Source organism: Crocodylus siamensis, chromosome 15, assembly GCF_052110815.1.
Source record: "Crocodylus siamensis isolate JL-2025a chromosome 15, ASM5211081v1, whole genome shotgun sequence".
Classification (NCBI taxonomy): Eukaryota; Metazoa; Chordata; order Crocodylia; family Crocodylidae; genus Crocodylus; species Crocodylus siamensis.
Genome location: NC_143409.1, coordinates 941,833 through 965,230, shown reverse-complemented (window position 1 = coordinate 965,230; position 23,398 = coordinate 941,833). Strand labels below are relative to the sequence as shown.

Sequence of the window (23,398 nt, the reverse complement as noted above, 5' to 3'; positions counted from 1 at the left end):
TCCCCGACGGCACGAGCTCTGCGTGGCGGACCGCGTGCTGCACGTGTCAGCGGGTCCTGTTCCCTCGACCACCCTGCTGCCCCCGGGACAGGGCGCTGGAGAACCGACGGCGCTGGGAGCCGCGCGCCGGCCTGGCTCCCCGGAGCACGCGGCTCGGGGGCGAGACGGACGTGAGGCATGCTGAACCCGTGCCCGGATCGCGTGTCCGACACCACGGCCGTGCTCGGGGCGACAGAGGAAGGTGAATAGAGCTGTACACATCGCTTGGGGGTGCCTGCTCTCCCCTTCCCTCCTGCTCCCCCCCAGCTCCCTCCCCGCCCCCCCGCCCCAGAAGAACAAATGACAAAAATAACATCGATTAAAATAAACCGGGACTGTATCCAACAATGTTTATGCGTGAATCCTTAAAACAATGCAGGGAGGCCTGTGCCAGGGTCTATGGGGGTCTAATAACAAGGCGGAGAGGTTTCCTCCGAGAAGCACATACTACGAAGTCAATCTAGGGCGTCCAACAGAAACGAGTAGGTATATACAATATGATATAGCGTGTGTACACGGGGCTGCCGCCCGCCCCTCGCCTTCAGGTCGGCAGCTTGGGCTCTATCCGTAGGGAGGCTTCGTAGAGGCTCTCTTCGTCCATCACGAACGACTGGTCCAGCAAATACTGCGTCACCTGGGGAAAGACACGGGACCGGCGGAGTCACACCGACCCCGAGGCTGGCGCGGAGGCTGCCCCGTGACCAGCGTGTGGGCAGCCCTGGGCGGCTCTGTCCTCTGCCGGGAGCGCACACCCCAGCACCCCGAGATGTCGGCGAAGCCAGGGTGCGTTCGCCCACGCGGGAGTCCAGTCAGGCACAGCAAGGGCTTTAGCTGAAGGGCCCAGGAGGACTTTTTGGCAGCATTAGCAGCGAGGTCCAGGCCACTGCAGGGGAGCAGGCGGAGGCAGGGATGGACCGCGGGGCTCGTGCAAGCCGCGTGGAGCTGGCTTTTGCCAGGCAGCACTTCAGCGGGGGGAGAGGAGGCCTGGGAAGCTGCTTGGGTTGTAGCGGGGGAAATAAGGAGCCGGTTTGCGTGTGTGGCATGTGTACAAGTGACAGAGGGAAACATGCATGTGTGCATGAGTGAAGAGAGAGAAACATACGTGTGCATGGCATGTGTGGCATGTGTACAAGTGAGGAGAGAGACATATGTATGTGGTGTGTGTGCATCTGAGTGAGAAGAGGGAGACGTGTGTGTGCACGGCACGTGTGCATGAGGGAGATGGAGACATGCATGTGCACGAGTGAGACGTGCGTGTGCCTGGTGTGCGTATGAGTGAAGGAGACATGCATGTGTGTGTGTGTATGAATGAGGAGGGAACATGAGTGTGCGTTGTGTGTGTGTAGTGTGCACGTATGAGTGAGAAGAGAGATGCATATATGTGGCATGTGTGTAGGAGTGCATGTGTGGTGTGTGTGAGTGAGAAGAGGGAGACACGTGTGCATGGCCTGTGTGTGTACAAGAGAGGGAGACGTGGTTTTGCACTTCAGCCCCCCAGGAGCTGCCGTGGCTCCAGAGCTGGCAGCGTGGGGCTGGGCAGTGTCCTGCCATCAAGGGGCAAAAGGGGCTGTCAGCTCGCGCTGCCTGCCCGTCCCAGCCCGACCCCCGCGTCAGAGCCTGGCCCAAAACGGGTCTACGCAGCACGCCACGGTCACTGGCCGCTGCAGCCTCTGCGCAAGGCGCTGGGTGTGGGTAAAGCAAGGTGGGGGCTGCTTTTCAGAGCAGGACCTGGGGGGCAGGGGACAAGAAGCTGAACAGGAGCCAGCAGTGCGCCCGTGTTGCCAAGAAGGCGACCAGCATCCTGGGTGCACTGGTAGGAGCGGTGCCAGCACATGGAGGGCGGTGATTCCTCCCCTCTGTTCTGCACCGGGGAGGCCACATCTGGAGTCCTGTGTCCAGCTGTGGCCCCCACTACAGAAAGGATGTGGATACACTGAGTCCAGTGGAGGGCAATGAAAATGGTTGTGGGGCTGGGGGACAGGACTGGGGAGGAGAGACTGAGGGAACTGGGCTGATTGGGTCTGGAGAAGAGAAGACCGAGGGGGATTGAACAGCAGCCGTCACCTCCCTGCAGGGGGGCTGCAAAGAGGATGGAGCTGGGCTGGTCTCAGTGGGGGCAGATACAGGACAAGGAGCAATGGACTCGAGTTGCAGTCCAGGAGGCTTAGGTTGGATATTAGGAAAAACTCTCTCTCACTAGGAGTGAAACACTGGAACAGGTTACCCGGAGAGGTGCTGGAGTCTCCATCCTTGAAGTGTTTAGGACCCAGGTAGACAAAGTCTTGTCTGGGATGATGTAGATGGAGCTGGTGCTGCTTGGAGCAGGGGGTTGGATTAGATGTGACCTCCTAAGGTTGCTTCACCCCTCATTTTCTATGATTCTCCAGGCTAATCCTATTGCATAATCTGCTGCAAGCTGCAGGCCGCACCAAGAGCGAGCGCAGGGCTGAGAACAACAGCTCCAGCTCTGCAGGGGAATGGGCCAGAGCAGCAGCGCAGCAGCACAGCAGCTCTTTTAGCACATAGGATGCAGCAAAGCATCCAACAGGAAACCCCGGAGAGGCCACTTTAAGGACCAGAGGTCAGCACCAGCACGGCCATCATGCAGCTTTCCGTCCTGGCTCCCGGCACAGGGCCGTGGAGGGTGGAAGCCCGGGGTGGACTCAGGATTTGGCAAAGTGGGGTGCAGGAGCAGCCACCTGTGCTGCATGGGGGCTCCACCCCTATTCCCAGGCTCTTCCCACCAATGCACCGCTGCGGGCAGACCGAGCTGTTGGACCTCTGGGGTCTTTTCCTTGCCTTTGCCTCCGTGCTGAGAGGTGCATCCCCCCTTCTCCAGTTGCTGCTGCTTTCCCCGCTCTTCTGGGGGCAGGGGATGCTCCGGAGCTGCTCCTCCCCCTCCAGCTGGGCTGGGCAGGGAACAGCGGCAGCAGCAACGGGGGTGGGGGTCCCCCACGCCGCCCGCTGCCCCCAGGAGCAGACGTAGGAAACCACCGCTGCTGTCATGGGCCTAGGTGAGCCCAGCTGGAGCAGGGTGGGAGCCGGTCTGAAGTTTCCCCCACCCCTGGGACGCCCCTGGATGGTAGGAAAACAGACTCCGCTGGAGGAGGAGGGCAAGGGAGGGGATGCACCTCTGAGCACGGAGGGAAATGGGGGAGGCTTTTCCACTTTGGGGACTTTTTAAAGTCCCAAGAGGCTCCAGCAGCACGGACTGGTTGGAAAGGGGGTGCAGCCACGCCACTGCACCCCTTCTGGGTCCACCCTGGTGGAAGCTGCTGAAGGAAAAGTGAAAAAAGCAGCCGAGCCATCAATATTCTGGAAAGAGAGAAATGGGCGCAGAGCCCCGACCTCTCCAGAACAGCTGGGAGGCAACTCCATCGCAGGCCCGAGCTGGAAGCCCAGAGCCAACGACCTCCCCAGGTCCACGCATCCCTTAGTTATCACTCCCCAGCCCTTGCGTCCAGCACAGACAACCGTCTGCTCTGTCCGGCAGGACTCCTGACGCGGGGTCCTTGCACCAGTCACTTCAAGCGGCAGAAGACACAAGGTGGGAAAGAATCGCGTTTGCTTTGGAGGGATGGCAGCCACGCAGCTTAGCCAGGGCCGGGGCAGGTATTTGGGGGCGTCCCTGACTGCCCGTGCTCTCTGCCCTGCTTTGCCAGCAAGTCTCCGTTTCCCCAGCCCAGCCCATCCTGCTGTCCTCCCTGAAGGCACTATCCTTTCTGAGCCATCACACCCTTTCCAGAGCAGCTGCCAGGCGTACCAGGTTGCACGACCGCAAAGGCTCCTGGGTGAGTCAGGGCAGCAGACTGGGGGGCAGAGGGCTCTGAACAGGGGGGACATACCTTGGGCTGATGCTCGATCTTGTAGGAGGTCTGCTGGAACTGGCGGATCTCTCGGATGATGTGGGAGATCTGTCCAGAGAGACAACCGAGCATGTGTCGCTGTCCTGAAACAGCGGGTCCCTTCCCCACCCTGGACCCCCGGGGGAGGACACTGTCTGCCGGCAAACTCGGATGCAAAATGTTATTTGGCTTCCACTGCAAAGCACTCTCTGTTTCGTGAACAGACAGCCAGCCCCTCCTCGGGAAGCATGCCGTGGGCATGCATGTGTGCGGGCAACAGGGTCTGGATGATAGCAGCCTTCCGCCTTACGCAGTGTGGCCTGTCAAGCCTCTGGGCCAGCGACGATAAAGGCCAGGTATTTGCAAACAGGAGATTCCTGACCTCATCCAGAGCTAGTGGACCCACCCCTCATCTGACTCACCATCCGCATCTTGGAGAAGTTCACCAAGCCGTCCTCGGTGTAATTCGGGGTCCCCTCCTCTATGAAGGCCAGGTCCGTCAGGTACATGCCCAGGTAGGGGACGCAGGGCGGGTCGCAGCTTAGGAACAGAGCGGAGAGGAGGGAACCCCGTTACTCCTTGTTCAGGGACCCCTGACCCCATGGGGGACTGTTCGGCGGACCGGCCGCTCCATGGCCGCTGGAGAAGGCTTTGCTGCGCCCCTGGGTGCTCTGCAATGCACCGAGAGGTGGTACAGCGAGGGCTACTTCTCCTCTCCTCTCCCTTCAAAGGTGGGAAAAGTTTGGGCTCAGTTACCGAAGCAAGGCTGAGCTGCCCTCCCTCACCACTGTGCCGGATCAGGCCCGGGTCTGACTCAGCTGCGAGGCAAATCCCAGCTGGGATCTGGACCCTGCTCTTCAAGCACCGCTGCAGGTGAACAAGGCAGGGATGGGAGCTGGGGGCACGGGCAAACCCCGGCCCCGTCGGCGTCCTGGCTGCTGCAGGGTGAGCAGGGGGCTGCAGCGGGCACCAGGGACAAGAGCGGGGGAAGCGCAGGAGCCCGGGCGTTCGGGCTGGGCCGGAGCTCACGCAGAGCTGCAGGGTGCCTGGAGCAGCTGGGCTCAGTCTCCAGCCGATGGGCGCTGGAGGAGAGGGGTGTCACTAAACCCTCCCGAGGTCACCAGCTGGCAGCTGAGGTTGCAGCAAAGCAGACCACGTGGACCGAGACACCCAGGGTCTGATCCAGGCCTCGCACATGATTACGGGGGCAGCGCAGGATTGGTCAGTGCCCATCAGCCGGATCGGGGCCGCTCGGGCCCTTTCAGCAGCACGGGTTTTCCTACAGGCAAAAGCAGCTGGGAGCCAGGACGGCTTCGAAGGGAGGGGGACGCTGCATCTTAGAAAGCCAGGACCAAGAAGGGTGCAGGGGCCGCCACAGGTAAGCAACTCTGCCCAGCTCCCCGTGCGGCACGGGGGAGCAGTGAAATCCCGGGGACGCAACAACCTCTCTAGGCACCGCACAGGTGGGATGGATCCCGGAGCCCCGCGCTCTAAACCGCTCCTTCCAGCTCCAGATCGTGTGACTTTATGCGGATAAAACATCCTGTCCCTGGCATTATTCCCCCTCCTTCATTAAGGCATGTAGTGATGGTCCTGTTGTTGGCTGCTCCCCAGACCCAGGAGCATGCTAAGGGAAGAGCGCGAGGTCTCGGCCTCCGTCGCAGGTGCCCCGGGATGCCGACCGCCGGCCACTTACTTCTTCAGAGCTTCCCTCAGGTTCTTGAACCTGCCCTCGGACGACACCAGCTTCTGCAGCTTGTCGATGAGCGCCTTCGTCTGCAAGACCCAGAGCACAGCCGATGAGGGGCTGGCGCTGGGGAAAGCCCCATTCCCCCCGGGCACACTCAGAGCCTCGCGGGACCGCTGCAAGGGCTGCTGGGCGGACAGATAAAACCAGCCCTGCCCTGCAGCGACAGCAGCCCACGCTGGCCTCAAGGCTTGGAGTATCCTGCCTTTGCCCAGACAGAGTCAGGGCAGGGGTGGGCGATGTCTCCCGGACATCATAACTCCAGGGAGATGCGCAGACTCAGCACCGTGGCTGCATTCAACGAACCTGGGCCCGGTTTCCAGGTCTCGGGTTTTGAAAGGGAGTGTATAGAAGTATGTAAGTCTATAGAAAAGGTCATCTGAAAGGAAGTGGGAATGGCCTGTTCCAGCAGTGAAATGGTCACAGTGGGGGGGGGATTGAAAGGACTGTTTTCTGTCAACAAGCCTGTACTTTTAAGTTTAAAGTATAAATAAAAACCAAACATTGCAGTTTGAGTGAAAGCAAATGCTCCCATCAAGCTCAAAGAAATTTAAAAAATATGTATTTCCTTCATCAATTAATGTTGGCAATTAATGACCTTGAATGAGGATTTTTTTTTTAAGATTTCCAATGACCAGGAAATTCCACCCCCCACCGTGCTGCACCCCTGTGGGTCCATCGCCCGTTACACAAGGCAGCACCAGGGACTAGACCAGGAAGCCATCCCCCGGCTTCGGGGGAAAGCGGGCTTTGCTTATAGTCTTGCAAACCCGGCCCTTGTGCCTGTGCAAGGGGAGCGTCACCTGCTAGTTAGCCCAGAGATTGCCTGCCTGGGATGACCCTGCCTAAACCTTTGATTTCTCACTGCTCAGAAACAGGGAAGAGCAGCTCTCCTGTGAGCCCCCTGCGTGCCCTGGCCTGGAGAGCACCAGCTTCAATGACACGCAGGGATGCTGAAGCCGTTGCAGAGGGGCCATTTTAGACAGGCCGACCTGCATTTCTGTTGCAGACACTGCAGCTGTCTGTGCCCGCAAGCCTGGAACAAGGTGCATGCAGATACCACATATTAATGAGCCTGCTAGAATCAGAGACAACAAGGGCTAGAAGGGAGCTCAGGAGGTCACATCTAGTCCAACCCCTGCTCCAAGCACGACCAGCCCCAACTAGATCATCCCGGCCAACCATGCCAGAGTGCCCCAGGCCTGTTGGACAAGGATCTCAAGAGGCATCAATGCCTGCCCTGAGAGCGACACCTGTATTTTGCTCTGTTGCCTGGGGGAACATATCGCAGCTGGACAAGCTCCGTGGTTTCACTTCTGCTTTGGCTGTTCCCTCGGGGATGTCTGGCACCATAGCCACTGCATCCTGGTGCCTCGCCCTGCGGCTGCTCTTTGTATCGCACTACTTTTCCACCATAACAGCCTCTGCCCCCAAGCGCTGTGCGCAGCCCCCGCATGCATTAAGGGGACTGTGCTAATATCCCAAAAGACAGTATTTAGCCGACCCCTTCACCACCTGTCATTACACCGTGACCTGATGGACCTAAAGGACCAGAGAGGAGTCCGAAGCACAACCACGTGGCTCTGGTAAGCTTCGAACTCATGACGCCAGACCCCTGCTTGGCTGGACCGGTCCTGACCCCCAACATAGCCGTGCTCCCACCTAAGAAGGGCTCTCTCCCCCGTGTGCCAAACCTCCAAGCAACACAGGAGCAGGGCTACCGGGGATTTCTTTTACTGTAGGAACATGCCGCTCCTCCCATTTCTTCCCCTCTCTTGCCCCCCACTGCAGGTGATGGGGGGCTCTCCAGAGCCACTCCTGCCCCACGGTAGCTGGGCTGGAGACAGCAGCAGCAAATGGGGTCCCTTCCCCACACCTGCTCCTGGGCTGTCCCAGGGCACAGGGGACTGGGCAGGAAGGAGGGACCTGCCACTGCTGCTGTCCCTGGCTGAGCCCAGCTCCCTGGCCAGAGCAGGTCTGGAGTATCCTGCCCCCAGAGCAGTGGGAGAAAGCAGCAGTAGTAGCTGTGAGACTGGAGGGGAAAAGAAGGGAGATTCTTCTTACTGGGAAACTTAATTTTTAAGTCCCCACCTACTGTTCCCGTGGTGTGATTGACCGTAAGGGGGGCTCCCCCATCCCCCTGCACCCCTCCGGGTCCACATCTGTTCCCAGCCCACACGTATGCTCCTCCACCACATCCAGACAGGCCACATCTCAGCCCAGTACCTGCTTGGACACTTTGAGCCACGTCTTCTTGAGCCGGAAGATGGCACTGCGGTTGAGGGAAGAGGTGATCTCGAGGACGGCGTTGTAGTTGTGCAGGCACCGGCAGATGTCGGCCACCGCCACCCACTTCTCAATGGCGCTCACCCTCACATTGACGTCCTCATTCCGGACAATCTCGGAGGCGATCAAGTTACTGACCTTCGGAAGGGGAGAGGTTACAACCCCCCTGGTCAGGAGCTCTTTCGATAGTCAGGGCTCTGGGCGGTTATAGCTGTATGGCTTTTAGCCTTAGGGCCGTCTCATCACTGCAGGGGTAAGAACCCAGGAAGGGACTAGGCTGGATCCTGGATCCTGTTGCCGGCCTCTCCACACCAAAGGATGCTAATACATAGCAGTGCCAATGCAAAAGTCTCCTGCAACCCCATTTGTCCTGCTGTTATTGCCGCCTGCTGGCATGAAGACACGGCAAGGACAGGAGCTGTGTGGCCAGCTGCAGTCCAGCCAGCTGCAGCCTGCACGGACCTGGATGCTGCCAGGCACGTGCGCACATGCTGAAGTTCAGCTGTAAAGTCAATGGGACATGCGCATGTGTCGGAAATGCCTTGCTGACATGGGCCCTATGTCAGCTTTGTGGACTGGAAAGCATTCATGGGCTGGAAGCGCCTTGCTGACGTGGGGCCTATATCAGCATTGTGGATGGGACTGCAGCTAGCCCATGAAGAAACATAAGCACCTGACATGTATGTGAGCTCTCTTCATGGTAGGTACTGGACTACTACGGCCGGGTCCTGACTCTTAACTCAGCAGCCTGCATTGTAGAGGGCTGCGCGGAGGGTGCACAGGGCCCCTGAATATCAGGCCATAGCATCAGGCATGCAAACATCAAGACAGCTTTGGAGCTGACTACAACAGGGCTGAAACATCACCCCAGATGATGCACATTAAGCGTTTGGATTTGAGCCTGGTGGGCCATGCTTTTAAGCTCATGATTTCCTGTGATTTTGCTGTTCTTTGGCCCATAACCAAGCCCAGGGGTTCACCTCCAGCCAGTCTAATTAATCAGTGCCAGCTCTGGCTTAGGGGCTTCACTTGAAACAGACTCAATTCCTTGAGAACGACGCCTACAAAAAGCCCCATAGGAAATCCCAGCCATCAGGTACCAGCATCGCTGCCCGGACTCCTCTCAATCCCTCCCTCATCCCCCACAACTACCCCCGACTGTCCTGGACTTACGTCATTGAAGTGCTTCGTGTTCTTCATTATGTACGGAGTCCTCTCATTCTTCTCCAGCTTCATCCAGCCCTGTCCAAAGAACTCTCTGAAAGTGACAACTCAGGATCAGCTCCCTCCTGTCTCCCCAGGATCACCGAGCTTCCCATGCAAACGGTCCGGCCCGCGAGATGCTCCAGCAAAGGAACTGGCACCGTGAGAGCCGCTTGCGTTGGAGCGGCTGCCCCTGGAGAGCCTGGCAGAAGCTACCTGGCTTAGATACAAGGGCAGGGGCTGCAGGGCACAGGCAGCAGAAGGGCCCCGAGGTGCACTGGCATTCTTGCTAATGGCTCATCACATTTAGGGTTAGGAATGGCATGCCCTGGGATGCACTGAGGACTCTCGCTTTAAGCCTTTCCAGGCACAGGCAGGGCCAAACCCCTGCTTCTGCACACAGAATAGCCCTGCGTCCTCCCCTGGGCTCCTCTTCTCTGCAGAAGGGAGACATCCGAGCATGCACTGTGGTCACCCAATGGACTGCAGGCATCAGACAAGCCCTGGTCTCCTGGTCAGCCCAAGGAGGGAACATTGCCTGTCTGCAGAAACCACTGGCGGGGTGAGACTCAGGGTCCTCCAGGAAGCTGGGGAGGTGCTGTAGAGTAGCTCCCTGTGTGCCTCAAGCCCAGTGAGGGGCCAAGGCAGGCCCAGGCTGGGCACCTCTCGGCCACCTGAGTGCTGGCAGCACCTGCTCCCAAAGCATGAAGGGCAGCGGGGCCATGTGCCACCTGGTCATTGGGGCAGGGTGCTGGTCCCCAGGAGGGTGGTATCATGTCCTCTTGAAAAGACCACGGTGTCTCATGGAGTGCCAGTGGGCACCAGGCAGGGGAGGGGGACCGGGACTTACTCGTACGGGATCTTCTTGAAGACCAAGTGATCCAGCAGTGTCAGCTGCTCTGCTATCTCCAGAGCTGAGTGGTTTTCAAAGGGCTCTGCTTTCACTCCCTCTGCCTAAACCATGAAGCCAGGGAGGCCGCCATTAGTGCGAGATGGCTACAGGGCTGCCCGGAGTCACCGATGTCCTGCGTGCTGCAACTACTCTAACGCTGGTGCCAATCTTGGGCCATCTGCTCGGTGAGGTGGCACCGTAGCGTCCCCCAGGAGCAACCGGCCAGAGGGTTGCAACCCGGCTTGTGGCCATCAGGAGAGTGCATGGTCCACATACCCCACCCCAGGGACACTTCTGGGGTCACGGGATGGGCGGACAGAGAGAGAAAGGGCAGCACATCTTGGACCCAGCCTGCTGAACAGGAGCAGCAGTGGGATTGGGGTTTGGAGCCAGGGCCAATTCCTGCTTCCACGGAGCTCAACACAGACCATTGCCAGTGGCCTCAGGGCCATAAACCAATGACTTGGTGCCATTGTATTAAGACAGTGGTGCTCAATCCAATCTTCTGGCCCCACCAGAATCAGGCTCCCACGGCACCCCGACCCAGCCCCAAGCACCAGGGTCAGGCCTTGCACTGCCATTATGTGACTGATCCAGGGCTCAGGACCATGCTATCTGGCATGGGCCCCCCACATGCTTGGAAATTTGGATGACCCGGCACTGGGGACCAGGGGCTGAGCACCCCGGTGCTAAGGGATCCCCTGCTCTGTCTGCTAATACAAGATTAATCATCTCTGCTATTTAAATAACCCCAGCATGCGCATGTCTGCCACAGGCTGGCTCTTTCCCCAGCGCTCATTGAATCAATTAATAGAGCGCCAGGGAATCCCTGCCACGAAACCACCGCCCAGGCAGAGCGGCTGCTTCTGAAGATTACAAAGAGAACGATCTGATTAGCAATCTGCTTCCCAGCGGCCGCCGGCCCCAGCAACGTGGCTCATTACATGCCTTTAATAGCTAGTTAGCAGAAGAACAGACTCCCCCCTCGCTCAGAGCCAGATGTGCAAGCGCGCTCATCTGTAAGCAGACCCGGTTTGTGCACCCGGCCCTGGTCCCGCCTGCACCTGTGAGCATCTCGATTTATCTAGCATTTGAGGACAGGCATCTGGGGTTCATTTTGGTGTCAAGGTCAGGCTGTCTCAACCTTGATGGCTTGTGCATACCGCCTGTGATCCTATATTCCTACTGGACTTGCTGTTGGGTGCTTGTACACGTTACGAATTGTTTACGTACACATTACGAAAAATCACCATTTCTCTCAGCTAGTTGCATAACCAAATACACTTGCACGATTTTTATCATGTTAGATTTCGATTTATCGTGGCAAGCTAGACAACCGTCAACATGTTTTAGTTTTACCATGGCCAATTGTTCTAGGAAGCTTTGTTTTATTGTGATACTTCCGGTCGTCTCTCATAAAAGCTCAGCCAGATTTTTATATCAATAAAACAGCCTAGACACTAGCAACCGGGACCGCTCGCTGTTCAGAGCTGGTTGGGTAATCTGAGTGCATGGTCACAGCTTGCAGCACGGCCCCCAGCTCAGCACGAAGCACCGTTCTCAGGCCCCATTGTGTTACAGCAGACATCCTCTTTCTCACTCAGGTCCTCCCTGAGCTCTGATGGTTGCGGCTGAGCTCAGCTACTGTCAGAAGAGCCTCTACTCTGCATGCAAACCTTGCCAAGGCAGAGGCTCAGACTCAGGGCAGGAAGACAAAATAAGCAGCCCTTGCTCCTTTGCCATTGTACCCCTGCCTGGGGAACAGGTGTCACCTGTGTTCCCATGGGCTCTAGCTGCCTGACACGGGGTGCAGGAGGGGAGGCACGGAGGGGCCTTAGCTCCCCCAAACACAGCCTAGCTGGATGTGGAGCTGGGAGCACATAGCATCCCTTTGCATGGGGTATGTCCTGCTGCAGGGCAGCTCTCAGCCTGCCCGTGGGCCCAGAGAGCAGGATGCAGCTCTCCCCACTCCCCAGCCTCTTGCAGAGGCACTGGTACAAGAGCCTGACATTTTGCATCGGCCAGTCCCCTGCCTGGCGTCAGGGAGCCTGGCTCCAAGCACAGATCGTGGCTGGGGGACTCCAGTCCCAGCACCCGGTGTGCAGGGCATGAAGCCCTTGTCTCATTAGCAGGACAGAGGCTGTGTGCCTCCACCTGCCTGGTGCTGGGCCTGCTGCCAGGGGTCAGCCCACGCAGGCAGGCAGGAATGCTTCTCCTCTCCCTGCTCGGCGGCTCCAAGAGGGTTGTGAAGAGTGCTTCACCCCAGCTCGCCACTGCTGTCTGGAGCCCAAGGACTGCAGCGGAGCAGGGTCCGGGCCCTGCTCCGTCACCCGCGCCAGCAACGTCACCTGGGCACGAGGAGCAGCAGCTTGGGGCACAGACCGAAGGTCCCCGCCGCAGGCAGAAAGAGCCTGCTGGTGGTCTCCTATATTGCTAGGGGTACGCTAGGGTCAGCCCTGCCAAGCATCTCTCCTGCCTCTGAGAGCTGGCCGGGGGAACAGGATTCGAGTGACCACTTCAAAAGTACTCCTAGCCAGAGGCGAGGAGCGGGTGGGAGCAGGCTCCTGGGAACAAGAGCCAAGAGTGTCCTCTGAGCACATCTCAAGAGCGCAGGAGAGCCAGAAAGGCCCATTAGCAGGGCACACCTGCGTGGCAGAGTGGGGTCAGATGCTGTTCAAGGGAGGGGGCAGCACACAGCCCGAGAGGCAAACACCGGAGCTGGGGCTCTGGGAAGGGGAAAGTCAGATGCTGGAGGGACCCGGACTGGACCCTGGTGCCCTGAGCCCGGGTCTCTGCACTGACAGACTGCTCAGACCCAGCCGGCCCAGCCTCCAGGCGTGTGGCTGTGGGGAAATGTGCACCAAGTGCGTGTGTGCATGCACGTACACTAAAAACCAGACCCTCCAGACTGCCAGCTCTCAGGCTCTAACTGGTGTCTCTCCAAATGCCGGCCCCGCGGCTCTGGAAAGCCCAGACTGTGCGTGGCTCTCGCCTCTCACAGGTGCTTGAGCTCGAGGTTTCAGAAAAGAGCCGGGACATGTGAAGCGAGCCCTTGAGGCAAAGGAGAGGCAGCCCTCATTCACTATTATTCTTGTTATTGTTTTTAATAAAACTTTGGGATGTTAGTAGGGGTGTTGGTTGTAGCCGTGTTGGTCTAAGGACACAGGCAGACATGGTTCTTTGGGTCGATGTGGTATCTTTTATTAGACCGACTAAAAATTGTTCTTTGCAAGTCTTTGGATACAAACACCCTTCTTCAGGCACAAACTCTCCCTATGCCTGAAGAAGGGTGTTTGTACCCCAAAGCTTGCAAAGAACAATTTTTCCAACTACTTAGTTGTTCTAATAAAAGAGATCACATCGACCCAAAGAACCTCGTCTGCCTTTGGTCTGTTAAGAGTCAGCCGACTCGGGGTGGTAGCACCGAGAACCAGGTCCAAGCCTGCAGTCGGAGGAGCGAAGTCTGGCAGCACACGACTGCTTTTCTATGTGTTTTGTGTCCCTGGGGCTTTGCTTACACCTGCAAAGCCTGCACTGTGGCCGGCTGGAACGGCCATGGGCTGAGGCCAGTTACTGCGGCCAGTGCACAGTAAACCATGCGCACGTTCTGGCGTTGGGGAGACCTGGGAGCCTTTTTTTTCTTTCTTTTTTTAATTCCACATCTCAGCCCAAATCAGCCAAATCCATTCCGGCAAAGCGCAATGATTCATGTCTGCGTGGTGCTGTCAAGCCAGGAATTCACGGAAAATAACTTATTGGATGAACTTTGGCTGCCAGATTTCCAGACCTGTGGAAAGCCCCATGGGCCAGAGGGCACAGCCCTATGTGCTGGGCTGGGCCTGCAGGATGGTGCAAGGCCTGATCCTGGCATGTGGAGCTGGGCAGGGCCCCAGCGCCTGATGCCAGCATGTGGAGGCCAGCTGAGGCCACATGCAACCTGGTTTGGGCATGTGGGTCAAGTGGAGGCTGCATGGGGCCTGATCCTGGCATGTGGGGCTGGACAGGGATGGTGCAAGGCCACAGTGCCTGACCCCAGCTGAGGTATATGGTCCAGGGGCAGGCTGCATGAGACCTGATTCTGGCACAGGGGGCCACAAGGTCAAGGACCAGGGAGCTGGATGGTTCCTATCCTGGCTTCCCAGCACAGGGCTTCGTGTGAGCAATTTTAAATTCGTTTGCTGATGCTGCCTGCAGGGGTGATGCTGAGACCTGTCTCCTCGTACCAGGTACCCCAGCACGTGCTTGATTGCTGCCACGCTGCCCCCTCCTTGCACCCGCTTTGTTCCTCTCCCCCATGCACTGGCAGGATGGACGGGAGAGCCTAAACCGACACTGGCCGTGGCTATGGATCAGCAATGCTGAGGGGTGTCTGGGCTCCTAGAAAACTGCCTGCGCCCCATAGCCAGACATGAGCCATTCGCTGCACTAACAAGACACAGCATGAGAGGAAGAGAAGGGGGATCGGAGCTTACCATCTGTATGATCTCCTCCAGCATTATCTGATTGTCTCCTGGGTCTTCCTGTGTCAAAGTCCTGCAGCAGAAAAAGGCAAGAGTTACTGCAAGGGGCAGAGCAGGATGTGCCTCGCCATGTCTGGAAGAGGGCCAATGCGGTTCCCATCTTCAAAAAGGGGAGGAAGCAGGACCCAGGGAACTATAGGCCAGTCAGTCTTACCTCAATTCTGGTGCATGTCCACGAGGGGCCGGGGGGAGATCATGCTCAGGGGCAACCAACACGGGTTCATTAGCAGCAGGTCCTGTCAGACCAACCTGGTGGCCTTCTATGATCAGATCACCAAATCCTTAGATGCAGGGGTAGCAGTGGACATCGTCTTCCTGGATTTTAGGAAGGCCTTTGACACCGTCTCTCACCCCGTTCTCATTAAGACACTGGGGGCTGTGGTGTCGACACCCGCACAGTCAGATGTGTCACCAACTGGCCGGAGGGCCGCACCCAGAGCGGTGGTGGACGGGTCATGTCCGCCCTGGAGGGACGTGGGCAGTGGGGTCCCCCAGGGCTCGGTCCTCAGGCCCGCACTGTTCAACATCTTCATCAGGGACTTGGACGAGGGGGTGAAAAGCACCTGCTCAAATCTGCTGATGACACTAAGATGTGGGGGGACGTGGGCACGCTAGAAGGGAGCAATAGGCTGCAATTGGACCTAGACAGGTTACAGGGGTGGGAGGATGAGAATAGGACGGGATTCAACACCGACAAGTGCAAGGTGCTGCACCTGGGGAGGAACAACCGGCACCATACCTACAGGCTGGGGAACTCCCTTCTCGTCAGGGCAGAGGCAGAAAAGGATCTTGGAGTCATCACCGATGCCAAGATGAATGTGGGCCGGCAGTGTGGGGATGCAGTCAGGAAGGCCGACCGCACCTTGTCCTGCATCCACAGATGCATCTCGAGCAGGGCCAGGGAGGTGATCCTCCCCCTCTGTGCGGCACTGGTCAGGCCGCAGCTGGAGTACTGCATCCAGCTCTGGGTGCCGCACTTCAAGAGGGATGTGGACAGCATGGAGAGGGTCCAGAGGAGGCCACTCGCATGGTCAGGGGCAGCAGGGCAGGCCCTACGAGGAGAGGCGACGGGACCTGAACCTGTTCAGCCTCCACAAGAGAAGGCTGAGGGGGATCTAGTGGCCTGTTATAAACTAGTCGGGGGGACCAGCAGGCACTGGGGGAGTCCCTGTTCCCCCGAGCACCGCCAGGAGTGACCAGGAATAGCGGTCACAAGCTGGCAGAGGGCAGGTTTAGGTTAGATATCAGGAGGCGACTTCACGGTCAGGGCGGCTAGGGTCTGGAACCAGCTCCCAAGAGAAGTGGTGCTGGCTCCTACCCTGGGGGGCTTTAAGAGGAGGCTGGATGTACACCTTGCTGGGGTCATTTGACCCCAGTACTCTTTCCTGCCGTGGTGGGGGGTCGGACTCGATGATCTGCTCAGGTCCCTTCCGACCCTAGAAACTATGAAACTATGAATCCATAGGTCTGGAGCACAGCAGCTGCTTGGGACATTAAACAGCCCAGGTGTGCAAGGAGAGCCTGGGCTGCCGTGGGGGTGCTGTTGCACTGTCCGCAGGCTCATTAGACCCTAAAAACTGCCGTATCCGGGTCGGACCCTAGGTCTGTGCCCAGTCTCCCGTGTCACATGGCGGCAGGGAGCAGAGGCTGGATGGGAGTGTGAGCAGGGCATGACCAGGGCTTTTCCCCCCTGTTCCTCTGCTACTTGCAGCCTCCAGCATTGAAACTCCAGGCAGTTCTGACGCAGAAGCCGTGCCCCTCACTCCTGATGCCCTTTCCTCCTCCCACAGGGCTGCCCCAGAGTTTCACTGAAAGAGGAAAACCCCACATGCCACGTTTTGGCCTCAGAGCCACACACGCAGCTCCCGCAGCAGGCAGCGGGGCCAGCGAGCCCAGCAGCAGAATTTGGCCTTCCCCAGTGATCAGGCCGGCCCCTCCTGCAAGGACCTGGATCAGGCCAGGACAAGAGCAAAGCTTCGGAGATTGGCACTTGTTGCCCCAACACGCCATGCACACGCATGACGCACGGGCTCAGGCGTGACAGGCGGGGGAGATGCTGGCAGCCCCGGCGTGTGGTAGTGGACTCCAGACATGGTGTCGGGGGAGCGGGACTAACTCCATTTCTGCCAGACTGACGCTGTCATGGGGCTGCCCGATTCCCCCTGGACAATCGATGGGTTTGTCTGTTCGGGGCGTGCTCGAGGGGTTGTGAGAGGTGCCCTGACCCGCCAATATTTGAGGGTCTCTTGCTTGGGGCAGGAAGAAACTAGCTGGTTTCATGCCCGTGTAGAAGGCAGGGGAGAGTTGCACCTTATAGACTAACCAAGGTAGGTATATATAATATCATAATGTTTTTGTGGCCCGAAGTTCAAGGCAGTTTCTGTCCACAAAACCTTGTACCACTTCTCTCTCTTTATATATACACACACACACATATATACATATACATAAAGGTATACATATACATAGAGAGAGAGTGAGACACACACACACACACACTTTGATTAATCTATAAGGTGCAAGTCTGCCCTGCCTTGGACTTGACTCCAGACTACCATGACTAATGATAATGACCTCTCTTCACACCAGTGTAACAGAAAAGGGGGATTTGGCTTTTTTTGGGTTGCAAGAAAGGCCAAGAGCGGACAGGGCTGCATTCACAGCGATGCCACTTGCACACCGAGGGCAGCAAGTCTTCCCCTCTATTCAGCACTGGCGAGGCCTCCCCTGGACTCCTGTGTCCAGTTTTGGGCCCTGCACTTCAAGGATGACAGGGGCATTGTGGAAAGAGCCCAGCGCCAAGGATTCAGGGCTGAGGAGCACGACTGCTGAGGAAAGGCTGCAAGAACCGGGGAGCTTAGTCTGGAGAAGAGGAGACTGAGGCGGGATTTGATCACAACCTTCAGGGTGATTATAAAGAGGCTGGAGACAGGCTTTTCTCTGTGGCCGCAGGGCACAGGACTAGGAGCACTGGCCTCAAGCTGCCCCAGGGGATATTTCGGCTGGAGACGAGGAGGAACACCCTGACTCGAGGGTGGCCGAGCACAGGACCAGGGGCTGGGCTGGTTGAGTCGGGGGTGATCCTGCCTCAAGCAGAGGGTTGGGCTAGATGCAACCCCCGGCGGCCCCTCCAGCCCTATCACCCTGTCATCTCATTACAGGTAACATTGCTCATGGGGTGTCCCCCCCCCCGCCGGCTGAAAGCAGGGAGCAGTTCCCAACAGCCCTTGGACCAGGCAGATGTTGCTGCTGACAAGCCTTTACCTTATGATATTGGCTGCCGCTTTTCTCTCCTGGGTCAACAGCTCCGGATCATGAATAACTTCTTCCAGGAAGCTTATCACTTTAAATTTGAGTTCCTCATTAGTTTCAAAGTCCTGCCAAACAAAAACATGGTTAGCACGTACAGTTGTGGGGTTTTGCACCTGATAGCATGCAGCAAGCCAACCCACACCTTTTGCTTCCCTTTGCAAATGCTTTACAGGGGGGGATGAATCCCTACAGGGAATTTGCCTCCGGGAGCAGAGGGGACGGGCCGTGCGCTCCAGGGAGGAAAGCTCGTGGCCCGTCCTCTCTTGTGAATTCAACCAGGCATGCCTGGAAAGAGCTGCTGGGGATGCATCAGCACCAGGAGCCACACTAGCCTCGTTTTGTGCACAGCATTGGCCTTCGCCGGGGTTTTTGTTTTTTCTTTTTCTTTTTTTGTTTTGTTTTGTTTTTTGCACCGCTCCTGGAAGGCCAATCGTACCCTGTCATGCATCCACAGATGCATCTCGAGCAGGTCCAGGGAGGTGATCCTCCCCCTCTATGCGGCACTGGTCAGGCCGCAGCTGGAGTACTGCGTCCAGTTCTGGGCGCCGCACTTCAAGAGGGACGTGGACGATATGGAAAGAGTTCAGAGGAGGCCACTCGTATGATCAGGGGTCAGCAGGGCAGGCCTTATGAGGAGAGGCTACGGGACCTGAACCTGTTTAGCCTCCACAAGAGAAGGTTAAGGGGGGACCTTGTGGCATGCTACAAACTGGTCAGGGGGGATCAGCAGGTATTGGGGGAGTCCCTGTTCCCCCGCGCGCTGCCAGGAGTGACCAGGAATAACGGTCACAAGCTGGCGGAGGGTAAGTTTAGATTAGATATTAGGAGGCGCTACTTCACAGTCAGGGCGGCTAGGGCCTGGAACCGGCTTCCAGGGGAAGTGGTGCAGGCTCCTAGCCTGGGGATTTTTAAAAGGAAGTTAGATGAGCACCTTGCCGGGGTCATCTGACCCCGGTGCTCTTTCCTGCTAAGGCAGGGGGTCGGACTAGATGATCTACCTAGGTCCCTTCCGACTCTAGCTACTATGAAACTATGAAACTATGAAGCACAGGCATACCAGGCCGATGCATGGAGTGGATGGAGCAAGCTCCAGTTCCACCACCCAATGCCAAAAAATCTGCTCAATATAGACCTCCTATGGAGGACGTATTAGGGACAACCACCTGCCCTGGGGAGCCCGCCTACGGGCCTTCGCCGGGGTGGAGGAGTGCTCAGAGCAGGATTATCTATATGCCGCACTACAGCTGCTGCTCTGTGCTTGGCTCCGAGCAGGACTAGCCCATGGGCAAGTGAAGGAGAGTGAGATCTCCAGGCTGCTCGCAGTCCATCTCTGGCCTCAAGATGGTTTCAATGCCCTCTGATCACCCAGAAACCCCCCAGTGACCCTTTATTTTGACCCATACAGGGTAGGAAAGTGATTGAGACTCATAGCTCTGTCTGAGGCAGGGTCAGCCCTATCCAAACCAGCCCAGACACATCCACTGTCTGAACTCTTAGTATAGACACTGTTAGCCATGACAGCCCCAGGCATCACCCCACCCCTGCCCCAGGGAAAGCAGGGAGACTGTGGCCACCAACATCTGGCTGCTGCAAAGGTGGTGAATATACACTCAAGGGACCCCAGGAAGAGGCTGTGCCCTGCTACAGAGAAGGCAACCCCCCCCCCCAGTCTGGACCAATCTGACCAGGAGGTAAAATCCCTTCCTGCCCTCAATGCATTGGTTTGACTTTGAGCGGAGAGGCAAGACTGTCCAGGCAGGGCGGTGCAGGGTGGGTCCCAGCAGGGGCATTGCACAGCCCAGACCCCAGCAGCCTGCACCCAAAGCCTCCCAGGGAGGTTTAAAACCCCCCTGGTGCATGGAGCACAAAGGACGAGGGAGGCAACCAGCAAAGCCATCCCACAGCAGAGCACGTGCATCACTGCTCCCAGATCCTCCCGGAGCGGCGCACCTGCGAGTGCTTGGAGACCCAGTGCCGCAGCACATTGAGGACCCTGTTGGTTGCCGCTCTCCTGATGACAAACTCCTTGTCGCCATTCCTCTGGTCGGGGGGGAAACCTGGAAGACGGGACATAACTGAGCACGTGTGCAGGGGGCCAAGGAAGCGCCTCCCCGCCCGAGCAGGGCTCTTGGAGGATGTGAGCGAGCTCCTGCAGCCTCTTACGGGCAAACTGCTTCGGATGGCATGGCGAGGAGCCGCAGGCAGGCGTGCACTTGGCTCCACAAAGGGATGCGTGGAAGCTTGTACACGCACGTGACAGGTGTAAGCCAGGGGATCAATTACCCTGCGTAGGCCTGCGCTACCCAAATGACCATTGGAGCATGCCTGCACCCCGGCACCCCATTACCTGCAGTGGCTAACGACATCCTCCGGTACTTCTCCTTGGTGGGGGTGCCTTCGTTGGCCCCCGCCGTGGCGATGGCGAAGGCAGAGGCAGCTGACAGGGCACTGCGATTGTTGTCCAGCTCGCGGCAGGATGTCATGACAACTCCGTTGTTATAGGAAAACAAGGAGAAATCTAGGAGGGACAACAGCATTGATTGAGGAGGCACCCCCTCCCGCAGCAGCTCATTAAATCATTGGGGATAATTCCCCGCGAGACCCTGCAGCGCGGTTACAAGGCAGACGGGCTGAATGATTTGCTAGGGATTTTCTACTCTTTGCTACCAGCTCTCCCGACCCTCTGCACGGGTCCCTGTAGAGGTGCAAAGCCTGTGCCATCCCGGGGGCACCTTGCATGGGGCAGAGGCTCCAGGCAGCCAGGGACGATGCTGGGGCACTTGCTACGAGGCCTCGCCGGGGCTTCGCGCACTGGACTGTGGCTTTCAAAGCAGGCTACATCTCAGACAGCGCAAGCTGGAGGGCTCCAGCCGGCTGGAGTCAGGCGGGGGGAAATGCCCTGGGCTTGCAGAAATGGGGATAGAGGCCCTGGTGTGCTTCCACATCACCGCATATTTCCACAAGCCAGCCCAGCAGAGCCCAGAGGAGGGTCCGGCCCCGAGAGAAGGCGCCATGCAAACCGCTGGGGAACGGGCTGGCGGCCCATTACCTGATGAGTTTTTGCACTTGACGGATTTGGGAGTCGTGGGAGACTTGGTCGGCGAGGTCTCGGCCTCGGCCTCGTCGCTGTGGTTCTGGTCCGTGTCGGACTCTTCCCTCACGGACACCTCGGAGCCTGTGGGGAACAAAGGGCTGGTTGAAACCGCGCACAGCGGGGATGTGTGGGCTGCAGCAAGGCACACTTTTGGGAGTGTTTCAGCTCACCCGGCGCTCTCTGGGAGCCGAATGCCAGGGATTTCGGGACGGGACACAGCAGAATCAGATGCACCACGGCTGCAAAGCACGGGAGCAGCTTGCTGCTTTCCATCCACATGCAAGACGAGTGGGTCACAAAGGGGACATGGCTGGTGTCTGAGTCTGGGGCCCCACAAGCACTGAAGCTTTGAGGCCCCAGGCCCCGTGCAAAGATTCAAGCCGTGTTGCCAGGTCCGACTCACCGCAGCCAACAGCCCAGCTGCCCCGTGGGGACTGGGATAGAAAGCCCGACAGGGCGAGTGACACAGCAAGGACAAGTCACGTGCCAGAAGCATCAGGCCTCGCGAGTCGTCGGGGACACGGGTCCTCGCCCAAGACGTGCCCCGCTATCACCCTGCGCCCGGTTTCCAAGCTGCCACCTCGGCCTTTGTACTTGGCCTCTCCGTTGGCGCCTGTCCCATCGTCAGCCGGTACAACGCACTCCAGCCACAGCATGCTTTGCATAGGCAAATTATCTCATTTGCACAGACACAGGCAAATGGGCAGCATGGAGGCCAAACGCTGGGAACGCTGGCTCTTGGAGGATGTGCTGACACTGGTTTTGTTCATGTCAAAGCTGAGAGAGACCAGGGGGTGCCCAGCCTCGGCCAGGACGTGCACAGCCAGCGCACGAGCACTGAGCACGAGATGGGAACGTGCTCCTGCCTGCAGCGGGCCGAGGTCCGGCTCCCCGCGCTGGTACGCGCCGATTCTGCGTGGCAGTGGTAAAGCTCCCGCCGGTGCCAGCGGGTCAGACCCAGCCGCACCCGCACGACTGAGCAGGGCGAAGGGGTGTCTGTGTGCACCGGGTTGGGAGCAACAGCGGCAGGACAGGCTCCTTCCGGGGACACGGCACACGCAGGCCTGGCTCCCCTCCGCTGCCCGTTTCACACTCGTGTCTCTCTCCCGGCGTCGCTGGGTGCACGGGGCAGCATCTCTCACCTCCTTTCTCTGCAAGGCTGCTGTGTTCCCAGCCGGCCCCGTCCTTCCTCCAAGCGGGCAGCCTCTCCGCGCCGAGCGGGTCACCCCTCAGCCGAGCTCCTGCCGACGCTCCCCCTTCTCTTGCTAACGAGCACCGTGTGCACCCCCCTCCCTGCACTCGCAGCACTTCTCCTCCCCAGGGTGGGATCCTAAGATCCAGGGGGCCATCTAGCCCCCTGCTCGAGGCAGGATCACCCCAGCCCCCGAAAAAAGCCCATCTCCCTCCTCTCTGTAATCACCCGTCAGGGATTTGACAGCTGTTATTGCACCCCCCCAGCATCTCCAGACAAAACACCCCCAGCTCTTCCAGCCTTGTCTTGCCTCCGAGGCCCCCAATCACTTTGGCTGCTCTGCGCGAGACTCTTCCCAATCTGCCCCCGTCCTGTTTGCGGCGTGGGGCCAAAACTGGACACAGGAGTCTAAGGGAGGCCTCGCCAGTGCCGACTACAGTGAAGAATCACTGCCGGGGATGTGCAAACGGCACGGCTGCGATTCACCCTGGGAAGCTGTCGGCTTGTTTTGCAACCCGCGGGGCCCTGCCCCGCAGTCCTGGGAACCACTGCGTGTCTGCGCGGCTCTAACGCCCCGGCCGTTCGGAATAAACCTCGCAATCCTCCTCCCGCGCCCCTGATGCCTGCAAACATCGCCTGTGTTTTTATCACCGTGACTTACTTTGCTTGTTCAGCGGCGAGTCCTCCTGCTTCTCCGCAGCTGCCTCCCCTTCGTCGGGGATCTTGTTGGGGTAGTTGCTGGACACGTAGAGCTTGTTGATGTCCAGGGTGGTCTTGCTGAAGGTGGACATGGAGGAGTACATGCTGGCGTAGCCGTTGGAGGAGCAGCTCAGCGCCGCCAGGTCCAGCGCCTTGCCCCCAGTGATGATGGGGATGTTGAGGGACAGCTTCCTCCTCCGGCTGGGTGATGAGGACTTGGTGATGGAGAGCGGCGGTGGCGAGGAGAACTTCCGGTTGGCCCGGGGCGATTTCGGGGGCTCGCCGTAGAGGAGCTTGTTGTTCTGGCTGCTGGCAAACAGCAGCTCCAGGGACCTGGCACAGAAACGAGAGCAGGTTTCCATGGCCGAGCGGACCACGGGCAGGGGCGGGGGCGTCCCCCGTGGGCACGGAGCTGCCTGCCTGTCCAGGCCGTGGGAGGAGGCAGGACCGGCGGGTCTGCCGCCCGGGGAGGGGGTCAGCGGAGCACAGCGACAGCCGCAAGCTCCTTGGCCATGAGACACGGACGGTGGGAAACCCGGCCAGGTCGCTGAGCCCAGCTCCCACCAGGG

General features: G+C 58.6%; 1 protein-coding gene across 2 annotated transcripts in view; it reads right to left on the bottom strand.

Moving 5' to 3' along the window:
- Positions 1-338: 338 nt before the first annotated feature.
- The window catches only part of RASGRF1 (Ras protein specific guanine nucleotide releasing factor 1), a 69,796-nt gene continuing 46,736 nt past the window's right edge, over positions 339-23,398 (bottom strand). The window contains exons 15-27 of one of the 2 annotated variants that reach the window (XM_090029580.1): positions 22,792-23,162; positions 20,894-21,019; positions 20,192-20,362; positions 19,795-19,901; positions 17,797-17,909; positions 14,485-14,545; positions 9,971-10,074; positions 9,091-9,175; positions 7,858-8,055; positions 5,581-5,660; positions 4,307-4,424; positions 3,885-3,953; positions 339-673 (exon numbers count right to left, since the gene is read on the bottom strand). In XM_090029580.1, coding sequence (XP_089885706.1) covers positions 581-673; positions 3,885-3,953; positions 4,307-4,424; positions 5,581-5,660; positions 7,858-8,055; positions 9,091-9,175; positions 9,971-10,074; positions 14,485-14,545; positions 17,797-17,909; positions 19,795-19,901; positions 20,192-20,362; positions 20,894-21,019; positions 22,792-23,162 — 1,696 coding nt within the window. In that variant the 3' untranslated portion in view covers positions 339-580. The other variant, XM_090029582.1, reaches the window with a different exon arrangement.